An 18,855-nucleotide genomic window follows, 5' to 3' on the forward strand; every position below is an offset into this window, starting at 1 on the left:
ATCCATTCTACAGCCCTTGTTCAAGGTGAAAATTATTCCATTACCCATGGGGCAATGTAGCTTGAAAATCAAAACCAATAATATGAAAGGTGAAGGCTGTTATATGTCCACATTTTAAAAACAGAGAATTAATCTAGTAAATTTTTGTTGTAATTATACGCTTCAGTAAATTGCTTCAAAGAACTGACAAGATTTCTATACAATTTTGAGGAAGATCCATCTGTAATGTCCTTGGCTATCTTTTCCATAAGGAGATTACGTTTCTTTTCTCAGGCCATTAGGGTTCTGCTCCACTCTTCCTTTCTAATTCTATTAGGCCATTTTCACACATACAGTGGCTTCACCCCTGTATTACCAAGTGTGGAATGAGATGTTAACCTGCCTGAGAAATGATCAGAACAGGACAGAAAGGAACTTCCTTAGTGACCCATAAGAAACTCATTGGCACCACAAATGCATTTTGTTAAAAAAAAGTTCAGGCAAAAGCCCTGGTGGGCACATGCCCTCCAGATCACTGGGAAGGCTAATGGAGCCAAGAGCTGCAGTAACAAAAATTAAAAAGGTAGAAAAGAAATGGCTAACCTAGAGTGCTCTTTGGGAATGCTAAGTAAGTGATCTGAGTTTATTTTGGAAAAGCAGTAGATAAGCTCTCCTTCTCTGGTGGTTTTTAAGCAGCAGCTAAATGGCCATCTGACAGCACTGCTGATGCTGAGAACTCTGGCAGATCACGACGGGGATGGCAGGAAGGAATGAGTCAGAGCTTGCCTCTCACAACCCTTTTTCACATGCCCAAGGTAATGCCAATCACTACTTCAGAAAATTTTCTTCCAGGTCAGATTGGCCAGGGATCCTGGAGTTTTTTGCCTTCCTCTGGGCATAGAGCAGGAGTCACTGGGGAAGCAGTGGTACTGGGAGAGGTAGTACGGAATTTCTTCCATAGTGCAGGGGGTTGGGCTAGATGACCCTTGAGATTCCTTTCACCTCTATCTTTCTATGTTTCTATAAATTAAATAAATGAATGAATTAGGCTGCATTCCTAAAGAGATGTACAACCTATTGAAGTCACTCTGCTCAGATGGATGTAACGGTGCTTAGGACAGTTGTGTAAAGCTGCACATTTACCCAGAATTAAGTCACATAGAGCACAGTGGGACTTATTTCAGCATGATCGTCCATGGGAATGCACTATAAGGCTGTCTTTGGGAGTAAATATGCTTGAATTTAGGTAAATATGCTTGGATTCAGAGTGCAAAGCAGCAATCCTAAATATCCGTCTGCATATTTTGATCTCATCTTATTAGCAGCATTAGGTTAGGTTAGGGCAATATTGACTGGGCCAAGATCACTCAGTGAGCTTCATGAATGTGTGGGGATTTGCACCTAATCAGCTCTGCTAGGAAGATTTTGCAGGAGGGTAGCTTGTGTAAACAAAACAATCGCAGGGAAACCCCCCTGTGAAGCAGAGTTATAAAACTGACTGCTTCTTAGCTGCAGCCTGCCTAAATTGCTGAAGATCTTTTTGCCTATGATAAATAAATACCTTGGCTTTCCTCAGCAGTTGCTGGAACTCATGTTGTGGTAGAAGGCCATGATTCTTCACGAAAGCTGGGACTTCAGGTGGACGCTGGGTTTCATAATAAACAGTGCCATGGATCTCCATGTACTTGTTAAGGATAGCAAGAAATTTCTCTTTGCCCTGGGAAAGGGAAAGAGGAAAGGGGGGAGGGGTCAGTAATTCAGATACGGAAAGGAGAAAACTTGAATTCTCTTACAGTTTGTTTGTTTATTGTATTTATATCCCACCATCTCTCTAGCGACTCAAGGCGGCTTACAATAAAAACATGCACAATAAATACATTAAAACATTAAAACTTCATGAAGTCCAAATGTTAACTTTCCCAAGTGAAGATCAGAAGCTAGCAAATAATTATAGATTCCTCGCATAGACTGTGGAAGACCAGCCAAAATACTGCTTAGAGAATGAGCTGGGATGTCCCTGGTTCAAATTCTCACCTCAGCTACAAATTCACAGGGTAGCCTTAAGCAAGCACCTGTGTTTCAGTCTGCTTACTCTAACAGTGGGATAATAATATTGGCCTTCCTTACAGGGATGTTGCAAGGAGTGCTGTGAAAATACTTGTGAAGCACTTCAAACATTGAGGGAAAACAGTACAAAATACATATTACACTGCTCTTCCCTGTAATATAGACCAGTTATCCTGTCCCTGTTATTGATCAAAGTATGTGGATGGTAGTTTATTCGGAGAAGAGAGCACCTTCAGTTAGATCAAAGCATCTGGGAAACAGAATCTGCTTTTGTTAAATCCAATACCATGAATTGTTTTATGATTGTTATGATGAATATTTTTTCAGGATGTAGCTGCTTTTCCTGTTTGTTTCTTCTCTCACCAGAGGCTGACAGAAATAAGATTGAAATTGTTTTAGATATTTCATTACCAGCACTCATCTCTCCCTCCTTGACAACCATCTCCCTGAAAGCTGAATGAGGACTTAGGGGGTGCTTTCAGCCTGGCTTTTATTCTTCTTCAGATTATCAGGTCTGGCCTATTAATGCAATCCCAGACTGTCTGACAGTGGTAGAAAGGGTTCCCAACTGCCTGGTAATGGCGGGAAATCACCTGCCAATTAGTTCTGCTGCCTGCCAACACTCAGCTGGTTGACAGGAGGAAGAAGGCTGGCAGAGGGAAAACGGAGCAATTGGCATCCCCTGGGTTATGATTTTGCTTCCAGTTTATGCTGAAGTGCTGACATCATACCAGGAGGGGATGCTCTAGTACTCTCCTCAAAAACTCTATGAAAACCACAGAGGGTTTTTTTGGCAAATTCTGGAAAGACAACCCCCCCCCCCCAGACCTTCTGCAAAAACCAGAAGTGACATCATAGCAGAAGGGATGCTGATTGCCACCTCCAAACCCACCTCTCTAAACCTCTTGCTTGTTACCAGGAGGGATCTGGCAACTCTTGTGGTAAAGCATGCTTCATATATTCAAATGTGACCCTTTTATAATATAGCCCCCCCCACACACACAAAGGACGTAGGTAAGGGGTGGGTGGGGGTTTTCGGGTTCAATCCCCCCATTACATGTACGAAGCTCCGTCCCTATTTGTGATTTTTTTTGTATTTTAGTGGGTTTTTTGTTTTTGGCCTGCAGAGGGCGCACTTTTTATGCTAGCAGCACCAAAATTTCAGGGATATGTTGGGAGACTCTCCTGATGATACCATCCAGATTTGGTAAGGTTTGGTTCAGGGGGTCCAAAGTTATGGACTCCCAAAGGGGGTGCCCCATCCCCCATTGTTTCCAAGGGGAGCTAATAGTAGATGGGGGCTACACTTTTGACAGTCCATAACTTTGGACCCCCTCAACCAAACTTCACCAAACCTGGGTGGTATCATCAGGAGAGTCTCCTAAAGATACCCAGAAAGTTTAGTGCTGCTAGCTTAACAATTGCACCCCTGACAGCAGGCACCCCCCAAATTTCCCCAGATTCGCCTTTCAAATCCACCCCCTTCGGCATGGATTTAAAGGGGGAATCTGAGGTCCCCAGTTTAAACATTGAAAGTGATGCTGTTTCAGGGTGGGGGATAATCCATCCCCAAACAGCATCACTTTCAATGTTGTTTTAACTGGGGACCCCAGATTCTCCCTTTAAGATGGATTTAAAAGGCGAATCTGGGCTCCCTGGTCTAAACACCATTGAAAGTGATGCTGTTTGGGGGTGAATTCCAGCATCACAGCGGCCACCCATGGGGTGGGGTGTGCACAAAACTCAGATTTTGCACCGGGCTCCATTTTCCCTAGCTACATCTGCCTGGACTTGGAGAACTTCATTTATAAGCACTGAGGCTGGGGACGAGGCTTGGGGAGGTGTGGTCATGCCCTACCCCCAACCCCCCCCCCCCATAAAAAATCTATACCTACGTCACTGCCTCCTCACACACACACCTAGGAAAAACAAGAACCTGGGAAGGGGATATACTAATTTCTCCCTTTCACAATGGCTCAGAGGGAAAAAGAAAGATTTTACAGGGATCTTTTTAAAAAGCAGTATTTTGTAGTCTCCCAGAAGTTTTCCTTTAGGGAGCGGGGCTTGCATTAGGCTGATTAACTCTGGAGCTCATTTGATGTTACCTTTTAAAAACTTCACATAGCTGGTAAGGACTTCATTATCACTCTATCAAGTGAACAGGCCTGCAGATCAATACATGTCACACAATATTTCCAAGCATGGATCCCTCTTTGCTGCCAGCATAAATTCCCTGAAAGACTTCCCATTGAATTTGGCAATGGTCAGCATTGTCCTTTGCAGAACAGCCCCCTCCTGCCCGCCCACCCACCCCCCTCCATTTTTCTTCATTCCTGAGCACTAAAAGAGCAAAACAGGACACATTAAATTATGATTGGGAGGGCAGAGGCAAAATTGTCAATCCTGAGCTTGTGTTTATGGAAAAAGCGAAACAAAGCTTTTTTTCCAGCCACAGAGTTTCAGACACATTCTCCAGATTAATTCTCATGCCCTTAGAGGGCCAGGGATTTTATAGGAAGAAAGGCCCTTGATAACACTTATCCATCCCCGCTGTCTGCAGCAGCTGGGAGCTTGAAGAGGCTATAGAAGTTATGCCTCTGTTTTCCACTACTAAAACATCAAGCTTGGTTGCCACCACTCTCAAATGACAGGAGGAGAATGATGCTTTGAAAATAGTTGCAGCTTTATAATGGTACATTATTTGCAGTTGACAGGGAAAGCCACTTAAGCATGGGAACCTGATATCGTCTCCCAACTGCTGGAATTACTTATCAGATGACTTTGAACTATTTGTTTGTTTGTTTGGTTGGTTGGTTGTTATATTTAATGGACAGCCCTATCCCCGAAGAGCTCAGTGATGGAACAAGGAGGGAGGAACTTCACAGTGGGACTATGGAGTGTTTATGGTGGACCAGTATTTCCATGACTGGGCTTCACAGAGATCTCTGGCTTGGGTTGCAGAATGGCTACTTAAAGCTCTGAAATGAAGCCCAGAAGGGTTGCTAAGCCTCATGTTGTAGGAACATGAATCGTATGATATGACATACCAATCCGGTCCAAAGCATCAATGTAATGCTTCTCATCATGCTGTCTGGAGACGTCACAGCACTCACTGGGGTATTTCTTGCTACCCACTTGCTTCTTCTCTATAGCAAAAAGCCAGTCTTGGCTTTTTTAAATTTCATTGGTGTGTCAGAAAAACTCAAGCAGCATTAGCTCTATGTCTGCAGAGCACCCATTTGATACAGCTGTCCCCAGCATAGGAGTATGCTTTCTTTCAGAAGATCCTGACATTTTTCAGAATCTCCCACCATTTGGGGATTTTACCAAACCCATAGCAGCCATTCTAGCATGGTGTCTACATCCTATTCACAAAGGTTTAGCAGTTCCCATGGATTCATTCAGGGTAGGAGATGGGGTGTTGTGTGGTTTCCGGGCTGTACGGCGGTGTTGTAGTAGTATTCTCTCCTGAGGGTAGGAGATGTCTACATCAATGTCTCCATGCAAAACCTGAAGTCCTCTTTGAGTTGGATTAGATTTTGCCACACATACAAGCAGGTGCTTGGCATGTCACATGATGAGACAAGCCAAAGGTACTGTCCGACTATTCAGTCAGCCAGAAGCAGCTGTGCTTCTATGCACGTTGCTGCAGACTACAAAGCAGAAACAAAGAAACGACAAGCAGAGAAAGAAGAAACAAGGAGGGCTGTACCAACTCATAACTCCCCCCCCCCATCAGATTCTTTATTCTGCTTAACCAATGGTCCCAGACTAAAAGGGGGGAATGAACAAAACCTAACCCTACAAAACTAGAATTAAGTACCTAAAAGGTCAAGAAATAGTTAAATAGACTTCTATATATAAAATTGCTAAGTATCAAAAACACATATGTATTCTGCTATGGCAAAATCCTATAATGCCTCAGTCATATGAAATTCTTTTAGTCTGCAGCAAATGAATTAGGTCAAATGATCTAATTAATTTGCTCCACACTAAAATAATTTCCTATGACTGAGGCATTATAGGATTTTGCCATAGCAGAATTTGACATGGTTGGTACATAGCATTATACTCTTCAAGAGGACATGACTTTGTGCGGAAGGCCTGGGTGCCTATTTTAAACAACTAAATTGGTCTAAATTGGTCTCAGTCATAAACATGTTACAATTGTAATTTGTAGTGTGGTACCTAAACTCTATATTATTGTATTACTTTTGACACTGAGGAAGGCCAGTTGGTCAAAATGTGTCTGTTTTAAAGGATCAAAAAAGTTCCCTTAGGACCCTTCTTTGCAACGTAATTAAGATACTGTGGCCATAAGGCAGTCTATTATGGACGTTTTATAAATGTGGATGATTTTAATTTGTAATAAATACATATTTTTGATACTTAGTTTTTATATTTAGTGGTCCTTTCAACTATTTCGCAACCGTTGAGGTACTTAATAACAAATAGTCTCAACATGTTTTGAGCTTGAAAAACACTTCATCTGTCCCTGATAACTAGCAAGTTCAATGAGGAATTGAAATGGACTTCTCTCCTATGAGGTTCATTTCACACGCAAGAGGTTGCTGCTGTTTCAGATACTTGTTTTTCCCCTATTTTCCTTCTATATCTGACAAGATGCTGGGTTTTCATTATCTAGAAGGAATCTGCTCATTGTTGGTTTATAAATGACCTTCCAGATGCCAGTAAAATGCTTTGTACTTATCAACAAAAGAACTAAAGTTATATATTTTAACAGTGAGCTCAAAAGCTAACTGAAAAGTAGAGACAATTGTTCACAAGCAAAAGAAAAACTGAGTATATTCAAATATGTCCATATCCATTAAAAACTATGATTTTTTAAAAATGCATTTGTATATGTGACATGTCTGTATCTGACTTCTGTATGTATGGTATTTATATACCTGATTTCAGCGTGTACATTGTGACATGGCCCTGGTACTCTAGTACTAGAAATAAAATCCAACTATGTTTGTTTAACAAATGGTGACATGGACGTTGCTAAACTAAACATTATCCACAGTTTTCATCATATAGTAATTCAAGTGGAATTCATTTTTGTCAAAGGAAATCGAAATCCAAGGTTGAATAATAAATATGACAAACAGTGAAACATGACCGTTTCCGTTATTATACATTGGAAATATATACATAGTTTAAAAAGATTTGCCATTTACTGTACCTGCAACTGGACATCCCATCAAGGTGCACAAAAAGAAGTAAAATGAAATAAGAATTAATTCCTGTGTATTCACCATAACCAACTAAAATGCTCTGAGAATGCTCTTTGATGGCAGAATGTAAGTTATTAAGTTATGACCAGAAGCTCAAATGAGTTTTATCATTACTTTGGAAGCAGTGTCAGATAATGCCTTGACAACAGGACCATTAAAGTACTGTAGATGATAAGCATTCATAACTGCTTTTTGAAACAAGTCACTTAAATCCCAATATAATGATCTATGATGATGTGCATTATGTGTAGTAGGATTACTTGGGTTCTTCAAAGGACACCTTCAGTAGTCTAGTCATCCCAGCCTGCCCTTCAGCTTGAAGGACAAGTGCTTTGAAGCACTAAGAAACAGCATGAGTGTCTATTGTCCTTTGCGGAAACTTCCCTCTCCTTTGCAGCACTTCTGTTTTAAAGCAGTCTGCATAAAAGCAATATACTGGAAAGGATTCAAAAAGCTACATGGATAAACACAAGAAGCTATATAGGACTTCTGGCTTTTTGCACAGAATCAAAGATTCCCATGCCATGTATAGTCTTTTTCAGAAGCCTCCTCAATTTTAAAAGTGATTTGCTTTGTGATATGGCATGGGGGTGAGGGTGGGGAATGTCACAGTGGCTAGAATTCAATGAATACAAGCCCCAAATTCCCTTTGGTCATGGAACTCCAACCCATCATCCCTAATTCAAAAGCAAAGTTCATTGACATCTGTCTTGAAACCAACCCCAGTATCATGCTGCTTTTGGGTTTCAGGTTGAGGAGACATTTTACTTCAACTGTAGCATCCTTTCCTAAGCCCATTCAAGTTTGTGGAGTTAGTATATTGGACCCATTATTCTATATTGTGAAGAATAACACAAAAGAGATAAAAGAAGAGGATGGGAAAGGTAGCCTGTTAGAGCTTGCCAATGTTCAAATACTTTTCAGTCTAAATAAAGAGCTCAGAGGGAGAAAAAGTAGACAGCAGGAACGATACCCTATAATGTATTGGATTTGCGGTCAGAGAAAGGGTTGAAACATTAATGGATAAATATGTGACATAGAGGGGCAGATTGAGGGGAACAGCCCTGAAAAGGGGGCCCTGCCCCAGCCCACTCTGTCCTTACCCCCCAAAAGGACAGAACGAGAGCCTACCAGTTCTTTTCAAGATGTCTGCAAGACATTTTATTTGTGTTGTGCAAAATGGTCCACCAAGAGAACTTTGACTCTTGAAAGAATACACCCTGGCCATTTATGCATGTGTGGTCTCCTTCACATTGAACATATATCCCCACTCAGGTTTGATTCTCACTTATGCACACATTTTCCCCACTTTGGCAGTCACCTCACCTTCAGATCAGAGAATCCCCACAGTTTCAGAAAGCTCTAAATGGGCAACTTTTCCTCTCCCTTCACTTCACAGGAAAAGTTAAGGAGATCACTGTGCATTTAGCTTCCTTTGGGTTTTCTTGTTCTTCCCCACCTTTCCCTGCCCACACTACAACAGTTCCTTCCACTCTTCGGGACACCATCTCAGAAGAATTGGAAGGGCTTCCTTTTTTTTTTTCATGTTGAAGGTCTATCTCTGGAGTGACAAGCCCAGTGAAACTTGACGAGAAATTGACATGGTCTAGCAAACTAATGCTAAGTCAAAGATAGCAGGGAAAAAAGTCACCAGCTAGCCTCTCCAAACGGAGTTTGCATGAAAATAACAAGAAAGTTGTGGGCAGGCAAAATGGCGGCTTGGCTTAGGTAGGGACACTTTGCAGGAGGAGAATCCCTGTGCAAACAAAAAACAATGGGAAAACCTCACTGCAAAGCACACAGCTGCAGGGTAAGTAGTGCATGCATAAATGGTCCCTGAAAATCTTGTTGGTGCTACTGAAGTCAGATCTAGCTCTTGTGCTGCAGACCAACCTAGCTACCTTCTGAAACTTCTGAATGAGATTCTCAAAGCTCCACAGGGATGTTAGATGCATGACTGGCACATTTAATACACATTTACTTGGAAGCAAGCCCAACAGAGCCCAATCAAGACTTATACACAAGTAAATATTGTTCAGTAACCTCCAGAAAGTCATGAGTGTTTAGTTGCTTTTGGAACCATGGGAAAGTTTGAGTCTTTTGACTCCTTTTTTTTAAAATAATGGAGTGCTTATGCAAGTGTCAGCAACCCACCTTCCAAATACTGGCTTCTTTTCCATATACCACCGCCATGTTGTTTGCTTTGTTGGATTTAATAAATTGCTTCTCAGTCTGGTTGAGTTCCTCAGACACAAAACCCATGAAGGAATTGTCAGGCGTATGAGCTGTGGAAAAATAAATAGCCATGAGTTTGACTCTCTTGTTAATGCGTTAACGAGGTCCCCCCTTTCTCAACTGAATGAATCTACCCAGAGCTCTGTGAAAACAATTTTCCAGGAGGCCTCATGACAGTTGCACCAAAATTTGCACTCGCTTCCTCTAGACTCACTGCCAAGTTGTTACATACAAAGAGTGTCACTGTCCTCCTACACATTCTACCAGGATTAAAGCACAGATTTTCTAACAACTCACCAGAGAACAGCTTTGTGTTTTTCCCAAGTCAGTTGCATTAATTTTAGAAATAAATCCTTTGAGATGTTTCACACCCTCTGTTACAGGATTTGGTGGGCTTAATAATGGAATAAATCAGAAATATTTTGGACTTTTCTCCTCATTAAACAAAACTGAAATACGGTGAAGGGAATCATACAGAGCTGACCTGGCAATTAAAAAGTATAGCATTTGTGCTGAAAAATGCTATGTTTTGTAAAACAATACATTTTGGTTGAAAATTTCCAGGATGGTGCAACCATTTTTAAAAGGCCAAGTGTAATTACATCATAATTCTCTGGAGCCATTTCTCAACAGCCCCCCAAATGTTCCAGAAATTGAATTGCTTCTGAGTGAAATTGCTTTGGAGAATGCACTTGATCAGTTGTATTGGTTTGCTGCTTTTAAATGAAAATAAACTACATGTGTAAAAACTGGCCTCAACTTTCCAAGCAATGTTCAAACAACCGTGATTTCTGAATGCTGAGGGAATTATCTGCCTTTCCCTCTTCTGGGTTTTCGTCTTAAGAAAGCTAAATAATATACTAAAATGTGAAGCAGTGAGTTTTGGATTGTTCCTACGGAAACCATGAATTCCTCTCTTGGGTCTTCTTGGGGGATTTGGGTCCTGTGGAGTTCCCAACATGATATTCTGCTAATCTGATGTTTGAAAACAAAATATTCAGAAACTACTGGGGGAACATTTTAATCTTCTAGGACATTTTAATCTTCTACTGCTGATCTAAAAGTTCTCATTCAAAATAACTTCAAAGAGAAAATCCAATGTGAAAGTGCAGAATTAGAATTCCTCAAGTTGTTTAATGCTATCTTGAATGAAGACCTTGATCCTCACTAGTATAGGTGCTAATGTCTCATCATGACCAACTCTTTACGACTCTTAATTTAGCTGTACCTTTATACAGTCTCTATGCAGCCCCACTGAATATTCCTTATATATCTCACTCTTACCCTCAATTAGATTTTATATTTATGACACAAAAACTTATGCAGGGATACATTTTGTTAACCTTTAGGTTCTGTGTATGTCTGTATTAAGTGCTGTCAAGTTGCTCCTGACTCATGGCGACCGTATGAATCAAGGTCCTCTAAAACATCCTACCATTAAGAGCCCTACTCAGGTCTTGTAAACCGAGGGCCATGGTTTCCTTGATAGAGTCCATTCATCTCCTGGACTCCTATCTAATGAGGTGCTGTAGTACACTCTCTCTTTCTTTTGGGGAGCAAGAAAGGAGATGCAACAGCTGTGAAAAAAACCCATGAGACAACTGCAGTAGCGCCAGCCACGCAAGCAGAAACTAAGGATCCTTCACTACTAGAATATTGCACATGCCAATCTTGCTCAAGGGAAAATTTGTTCCACAAAGATGTGAAGGGGAAGTCACACTACTACAGAATAACTTCCTTCAGCTGGATATGATTCTGGATTCCCAATGAAAAAAACTCTAGTAAACCCACTACGCTCCCTAACTAGAAAGAGACTTCTAATCCTCATTCCATTCAGCAGGGGCCCCTAGAGCACTCAAATGTCCCTGAAGGTGTCAGGTTTCTGGTTGTGATGATCCTCCTAAGCCATTCCGCTCTTTTTAACCTTCAAGCAATCCTCCTGCATTTTCTTTGTACGTTTCTCCAGCTGTTTGGTACCATTGATGAAAATTCCATCACAGCTACAAATGTGCGTCTGAATATATCAAGGAAGAGGGAAGGATGATCAGCCTGTAACATAACAGTCAGTTCAGAAGGCCCCATTTGTTTCATTTCTAATCTAATCCTGAGGTTATTTTTACCGTAACGTCACATCCCACATTCTTCCTGCTGTTGCCTTGCTTCTTGCTGGGTGAGGAATGATTGGTTATCTTGGCAGCTCCCAGAGAGAGATGCTTGCATTGAAATATCTCTGTGTCAGTGACAAGTATTTTGCCCTGACTATGCCAGGGAGTAGGGGAAATGCTAGGGCAGCCCAAAAACGTAATTAGTAAAACAGTGGGAGTGGGACAGTAAAGTATGAAAGCTAATTAAAATGACAGGCTCCATTAAGTTGGCATTTCCTTGGGGCATCATTGTCAAGGTTAAGGTCAGTGGAAGCAGCAAATCTGTCCATCCTGAACCCTTGGGAAATCAACTTTGAGTTGAGGGTGCCATGTGGCCATGTCTCTAGTAACCTTTCCATTGCATGGAGGTGATATAGTGTACACCTCATAGACATTTTATTTTATTTTATTTACTTCCTGCCTTCATGGCACCTTTGGGTCTTCTCCATCTTGGAAAGCCTTTAGATCTCTTCCTTGCATTTTATTCCCATCAGCTTTGAGAATGGCGCATCCATAAATCCAGACAAACGATTCTGACAACCTGTTTAATCAAGTATAGGGAAGAGGGAGGGCATCAGGCTGCATGTGGAGTGACCACGGAATTGACCCAGTGATCATTTGAACAGTTTTTAGCTCAACAAATGATCACCTGGCTATTTTCAAAGTAAATAATAAAGGGATGCATTGGGGAGAGGGGAGAGCTATGCCTTTGTGGGGCTGTGTGTAGCAAATCACGTGATGACTTCTTCATTACCCCAGCATGGTGTAGAGGTTAAGAGGGATGGACTCCAGTCTGGAGAACCAAGTTTGATTCTCCACTCCTCCACACGAGTGGCAGACTCTAATCTAGTGAACCAGGTTTGTTTCCCTGCTGTTCCACGTGAAACCTCCTGGGTGACCTTGGGCTAGTCACAGTTCTTTCAGAACTCTGTCAGCCTCACCTACCTTACAAGGCCACTGCTGTGGGGGAGGGGAAGGAAAAGTAATTGTAAGCTGCTTTGAGATTTCTTAAAAGGTAGGAAAAAAGCAGAGTATAAAAACCAGCTCTACTTTTTCTTCTTTTTTTTATTAGGCTCTAAATTCACAGATGGGGATTCCAGAGCTACTGTTAAACTCTGGCCAAAAGGAAAAAGTAGGCTAACCAGTAAAGGCTCTTGAATAACTTTGACTGAAGCAGGTTAGGAAACAGTGTTTGACATTTCTAGAAGCTTCCATGTCAAGCTCTTCTCGTCTCGCTCTTTTGTGGCCCACTTTTACATTGTCTATTTCCAGGATCTTTTCTTCCTCGCTTGGTAAGCATTACATCTTTCAGAATGTTGGACAGATATCTTCCTTGACTTGACTTTCTTTTTTAAACACAGGATACAATGGTGATGTCTCAATTTATATTTACAAAGTTAGTAGAGTTGACAATACTATTATAACAGGGTCGTGAAGGAAGAGCAGGTAAACATCAAATGTGTAAGGGTGACTGATTCCACTCAGAAGATTATCCCAGTTTTAACCACCCAATTAATGAGAGATTTCTTTGTTTCTAGATAATGTCATCCTTTTTCCACACAAAAAGCATGGAGTGCCCATTCTTTCAACAAAGATGTCTTTTTATCAATGGGGAAAACCAACAGTTGAAATGAAAGGAAATACCTCCTTTGCCATCTTCCCTGAATTTTCACAATGGACTTCCTGAGGGTTTTTTTTTAATGGTGGGTTAGGAAAACACTGCAGTGCAGTTACTACAGTACAACAACACAAAGTCTGGGAGATTGGATGGGGAGGGGGGCAGGACAGGCACTAACATCTTGGCTAGCCCAGTATTGAAGCAGAACTCAAATATAGGAAGATGGGGGAGGGATTTTTTTTCTTTGCGGGTCAAAACCAACACCATAGTGTAATTACTAAAGTAAAGTAAAATAAGGGAGATTGGAAGGGAAGCGAATTGGGAGTGAGGGGAGGGATTGGTACCAGATTCTTGTTCGGTGCTAAACAGACCTAAAATATAGGAAAGAACAAATTCATTACACAGTGAGATTGGGGACAGAGGACATCTGCCTCAATATTTTGTTCACTGCTGCAATTGTGTGAATACACAGGTGATTTTTTAAAAAGTATAGAATTATATATTCTATACTCAAGTAGTGCCACACAGTTTTAAATGGGTGGGTGGAGAATCATTATAGTGATAATGGGAGGGAGGGATGCAATGTGCATCTGGTGTGAAAGGGAAAACATGACTAATAATGGTTTCTAAAACCTCCATTTACTCTGCTGTCTGGAATCTCTGTTGCAAGTGTAAATTGTCAAACAATCACAAAGGCAACATGACCACCATGGCCATTTCCCCACTGGGAAATTAAAGCTGGATACAACCAGGTTTCAAAAGAAATGGCAATTTTTCATCGCTGTTTCACCCTCCCCACTGCAGCGAGTGTGTGATGAGGACATCAATGACTATCACGGGTTCAAACAGTGCAGCAATCCCCACGATCGTGCAATCGAACGTGTGATCTTCTCAGTGGCTCTTTCTTCCTCATCCCGATTGGCTGTTGCGCTGTGTTGAGGCAGGATTTTTTTTAAAAAAAACAACTTTTTTTGCACAGCTACATCACCTTGTGCTTGCATAGATAGAACGGTAGCTGTTTTTCACGCTAAGCTACTTTTATGTGCAGCTTTGGCACTCTTTACCCATGCAACTGTGCTGGCACGAAAGTCTAATTTTAGTTAACAGTTGGCACAGAAATCACGTTCCACGCAGCCACATTTCAACGTAGCCGCCACTGGCGTGAAACCAAAAAAAGGGCTGCACGCGAATCACGCACAGTTTGCCATGTTTTGATTGGCTGGAAGGCTCCGCATCACTACTGAGGGAAAATAAATCTAGATTCAACCCCTGAACCCCCTCACCAATCTGGATTCGGCATTTTTTTTAAAAAAAGGTGAACTTTCATGCAGGTTCTTAAAAAAAACGTCATAAGGGGGAGAGGGAGCGCTGGAATTGGGATGAATCTGTGTTCAGTGGTTAAGCAGTTGGGAGTTCTTCCTGAAACCTGGATATTTTGCATGAATATCACGCGATTAATTGACTGTGGGAATTCAACCCATGGGGAAAAAAAATCAGCCTGAAGCTGTATCATGTGTATCTTGATAGGATCTGAGTGGCAGTGACTTTTCAGGAACAAAATCTTGCTATCATGATGAAGAGTGCAGAAACTCTGCCACAGTGAATAATGCAACTTCCACAAAAGTGATAATTACAAAAAAGGCAGGAAAGAAAACAACCAGCATTATAATGCCCTCATATAAATTCCAGTATGGCTGTATTTAGAATATGGTGTCCAAATCTGGTCAATCTATTTTTTTTAGAAAAGGTAATGTGGATCTAGAAAAGGAGCAAAAAGAGGTGGTCATTATGCTGTAGTGCAGGGATCTCCAACCTATGGTCCTTCAGATGTTCATGGACTATGATTCCCATCAGCCCCTGCCAGCATGGCCAATTGGCAGAGCGGATGTGACTTGCAGTCCATGAATATCTGGAGGGCCACAGGCTGGAGACTCCTGCTGTAGTGCCTTTCTTACAAGGAAAATATTTTGGTTGGAGGGAGGATTGCTGCAAGGCCACGGTGAAGGTTTATACATTTACTAGTAGGATGCCCGTGCTTTGTTACGTGGTTTGTAATATGTTTGTAATCTGTTTTGATTGTATTTGGCTGTAGCGGTCTGGTTAACATGAGGGTTGGACGAGAAATACTTTTTCACAGCCTGTCTGTTAGCCTCAGGGTGACATTCAGCATACTTCCTCTCAGCATGTCTGTGAATTTCGGGGTGACATTCAGCATTCAGTAGACTTGTCCGTACACTTTGAATGTTGGCATGAAATTTCTCTCTTTCACCTGGTGGGCTCCAAAAGACGTCATGCGAAAGCAGCCGTTATATTTTCGGGATGCAGAAAGGAAGTGCTCTGCCATTGGATGCTGATGAGTGAGAAGGCTGTGAAGAGGTTCAAGGTAGGGTTGAAGGGCAGGGAGCTGGACTGTACCGCCACTGCAGCCCATTCCTGGGGACTCATCCCGCCACTTCAGAGCACGACACCAAGCACAGGGTGATCGGAGGCCGAGAGCAATAAACTTGTCTCCACAGTAAGCAATCTGATGTCCATATGCAAAACCCAACAAATGTTTAGTAGTCCAAGGTGATAGTGTGGTTTGTAATCTGTTTTGATAGTATTTGGCTGTAGCGGTGTTGTTAACAGGAGGGTGGTTGGAGGAGAACTTTTTTACAGCCTGTCTGTTAACTTCGGGGTGACATTCAGCATACTTTTTTGCAGCCTGTTTGTGAACTTTGGGGTGACATGCAGCATATTTCCTCACAGCCTGTCTGTGGACTGATGGGTTTGTTTTCAAATAGGTTCATGTGCATTGTGGAGGGCGGTGGTAGAGTGCAGTTAGTGAAGGACATGAAGCTGGTGGTGTTGAACTGTCACCCTTAGAATGTTCGTGCAGCATGTCTGTGGACTGAGCGGTTGGTTTGCCCTTAGAATGTTCGTGGAATTGTCCAGAGATGAGCAGTGAAAACAGTACATAGGTAATAAATTGAGTGAAAGTGGATATTTTGGGAAATCCTTTCTTAGTGAGCACCTGGAGTACGTAAGGAACATGTGTGCTAAATTTCATGTGTGTGGCTTCGGTGGTTTTTGAGTTCTGTTGATGAGTCAGTGAGTCAGTCAGTGGTATTTCGCATTTATAGATATAGATTTGAAATTTTGAGAATTGAATCAAGAGTCTCCCCCTTCCCCATCTCTCACATAACATTAAACCTCAGTTACCAGTGAAAGAATGAGGACAAATGAATAAACTACTTCTTTACACAGTATGTAATTCACTGATGGAATTCACATTTTTCATGTATGGAAATCAGGGCAGTGCATATGATTCTCCCCTCCTCCAATTTGCCCTTTGAAGTAGGCTGGGCTGAGAGAGAGGCTGACTGGTGGGGATGGCTGCTGACTGTGATGATTTTAAAGGGCAATAGTGAGAATCATGGAGAACAGGTATGTTGGTGCTCATTGGCCATGATGGCTGAATGGATCCTGAGAGCTCAGAATACTAGTTGCAGGGAGGAGGAGGAGGCTTCTTTCTTTCAGGACACAATTATGAGCTTCCCAAGACCTTTCACAGGCATTGTTGGAAACCTCTGGGGGACCTCTGATCTGATCTAACAGGTCTCTCCTTGGATACCTACACCTGACCATCGCCATTATGCCCAGAGCTCTTCATGGTGCAAGGACTACTTACGAAACATTGTCATGAACTGCTTAGCATTCAGGTTCCAATAGCCCCAGTTTGTCCGGTAGCCATGCAGCGTTGCATATTCCTCGTGATTATATGCAGGCTCTGTTCCAAAAGTGTCAATTACTCGAACGCGGCACCTTTGCCAGGCATGAGGGGGAAGAAAAGGCAGTTACAATTAAAAATGAGTGGTAGATTCATTATCCAGAAGAACTGACCCATCCTATGCTCTCGTTGTGTGGATTGTGGATTTAAGAAAACATCTGGGGGCCCTGACGTTCTTTATAGGCAGAGATAGACCCCTCACACCAGGGACTAGGGACTGTCAGTATCCTTGCTACTGGTGGGCAGCACTACAAGCCCTGAATATGACCTCTGGGCAATAAACTAAGACAAATTCAGTTGGGTCTTGAAGCAGAGCATCCCAGGCAATCAGAGATGAACTTGAAGGAGGGCAGGATGCTTTTACAGACAAAGGTGGCAAACAGCATAGACAAATGAGGGCGATATAGGAATTGCTAGCATAAGGAAAAGCAGTCTAACTGAATGACCCTGGATAAGCAGCACTGACTGCTGGCCACTCAAGTATCTTTAGCCAAAAGAAATCTTTATACAACACTACATCAATTCATGGAGAAATGTGCAGACAATATGGCTTGATTTTTATGACGCTTGTAAATCAGTTCTTCTTTGACAAATAATGCAGGCAGAAGATAGTGTATTGGAATCTGCATTTCAATCTTGTTTTTCTGATCAAGGACAACCATTTATTACATGCATTTGTATATGTAGTGTACATTGGTTGAGGAATGGGCACATTACTGCAAACACTTGGATGTGTTTTCCTGCTCATCCCAGTTCCAACTGCTACCTTGCTACATATTGCTACAGTTTTTGTTGCTGAATTGCATGAAAACAGGAGCATAAAATTGTTAAAGCAACCCTGGGCAGAGATAATAAGAAATCAGGCTGACTGCTAACTAGCAACACCTCTGTTCATGCTTGACAATAGGTTTTTATGTATGTTTGGCCTGCACATTTAGCATATGTTCCCTTTGGGTTTGATTCTCGGTTACACACACATTTCCCACTCTTTGGCAGTCACCCCATCCTCAGATCAGAGAATCCCTACAGTTTCTGAAAACTCTCAAAAGTACAACTTTTTCTCTTCCTTCATAGGAAAAGTGCATTAGGATATTTGTGCATTAAGCTTTCTTTGGATTTTCTCACTCCTTCCTGCTTTTCCCCACCCATACCACAGCAGTTCTTCCCACCCTTTGGGTCACAATTTCAGAATGATCAGAAGGGCATTTTTTAAAATGTTAATGCGGAAGATGAAATTGACATTGTCTAGTGAAGCAACACTAGACCAAAAGTGCTCCCCCCCAACAAACAAGTGGCAGGCAACTTTCCCAAATGGAGATTGCACAGAAATGACAAGGAAACAGCAGGCAAGCAAAATGGTGGATTGGCTCAGCTAGGTACACTTTGCAGGAGGAGAATCCCTGTGTAAACAAACATAAAGGGGGGGGGGCACTGTGAAACAAACAGCTAAGTAGTGCATGCATAAATGGCCAATCTCTCCAGATGTTTATCCTCTGGGACATTGTGTTCTCTTTTAGCATTGTACCAATGCTACACACATCATATAATATTGCTCATTCCTCATACAGGGAGAACATGTGACTGCCCTTGCTATTGAGGGTCTTGCTCAGTGTTGGAAAGTCATTTTTCCTGTTTTTAAAGTTCATAAGTATTCCAAAATAATGAACACAGTCAGTTAATCTACCTACCCCTGAATCTGGAATCAACATCATAATATCTATCTGCAACATGTTTTACCCTGCCTTTCATCCAAGTAGCTCGTGGTGGCATATGTGATTATCTCCTACACAGCAGGGAAAGGTG

The 18,855-nt window shown here is 41.9% G+C and overlaps 1 protein-coding gene across 1 annotated transcript in view; it reads right to left on the minus strand.

Moving 5' to 3' along the window:
* Positions 1 to 18,855, minus strand: part of MGAT5B (alpha-1,6-mannosylglycoprotein 6-beta-N-acetylglucosaminyltransferase B) — a 116,166-nt gene that overhangs the window by 32,944 nt on the left and 64,367 nt on the right. Inside the window, exons 10-13 of the mRNA XM_048490879.1 lie at positions 16,954 to 17,087; positions 9,441 to 9,571; positions 7,235 to 7,240; positions 1,541 to 1,696 (exon numbers count right to left, since the gene is read on the minus strand). Of these exons, the coding sequence (XP_048346836.1) occupies positions 1,541 to 1,696; positions 7,235 to 7,240; positions 9,441 to 9,571; positions 16,954 to 17,087 (427 nt within the window). The remainder of the gene's footprint in view (positions 1 to 1,540; positions 1,697 to 7,234; positions 7,241 to 9,440; positions 9,572 to 16,953; positions 17,088 to 18,855) is intronic.

Source organism: Sphaerodactylus townsendi, linkage group LG03 (assembly GCF_021028975.2).
Source record: "Sphaerodactylus townsendi isolate TG3544 linkage group LG03, MPM_Stown_v2.3, whole genome shotgun sequence".
Lineage (NCBI taxonomy): Eukaryota > Metazoa > Chordata > Lepidosauria > Squamata > Sphaerodactylidae > Sphaerodactylus > Sphaerodactylus townsendi.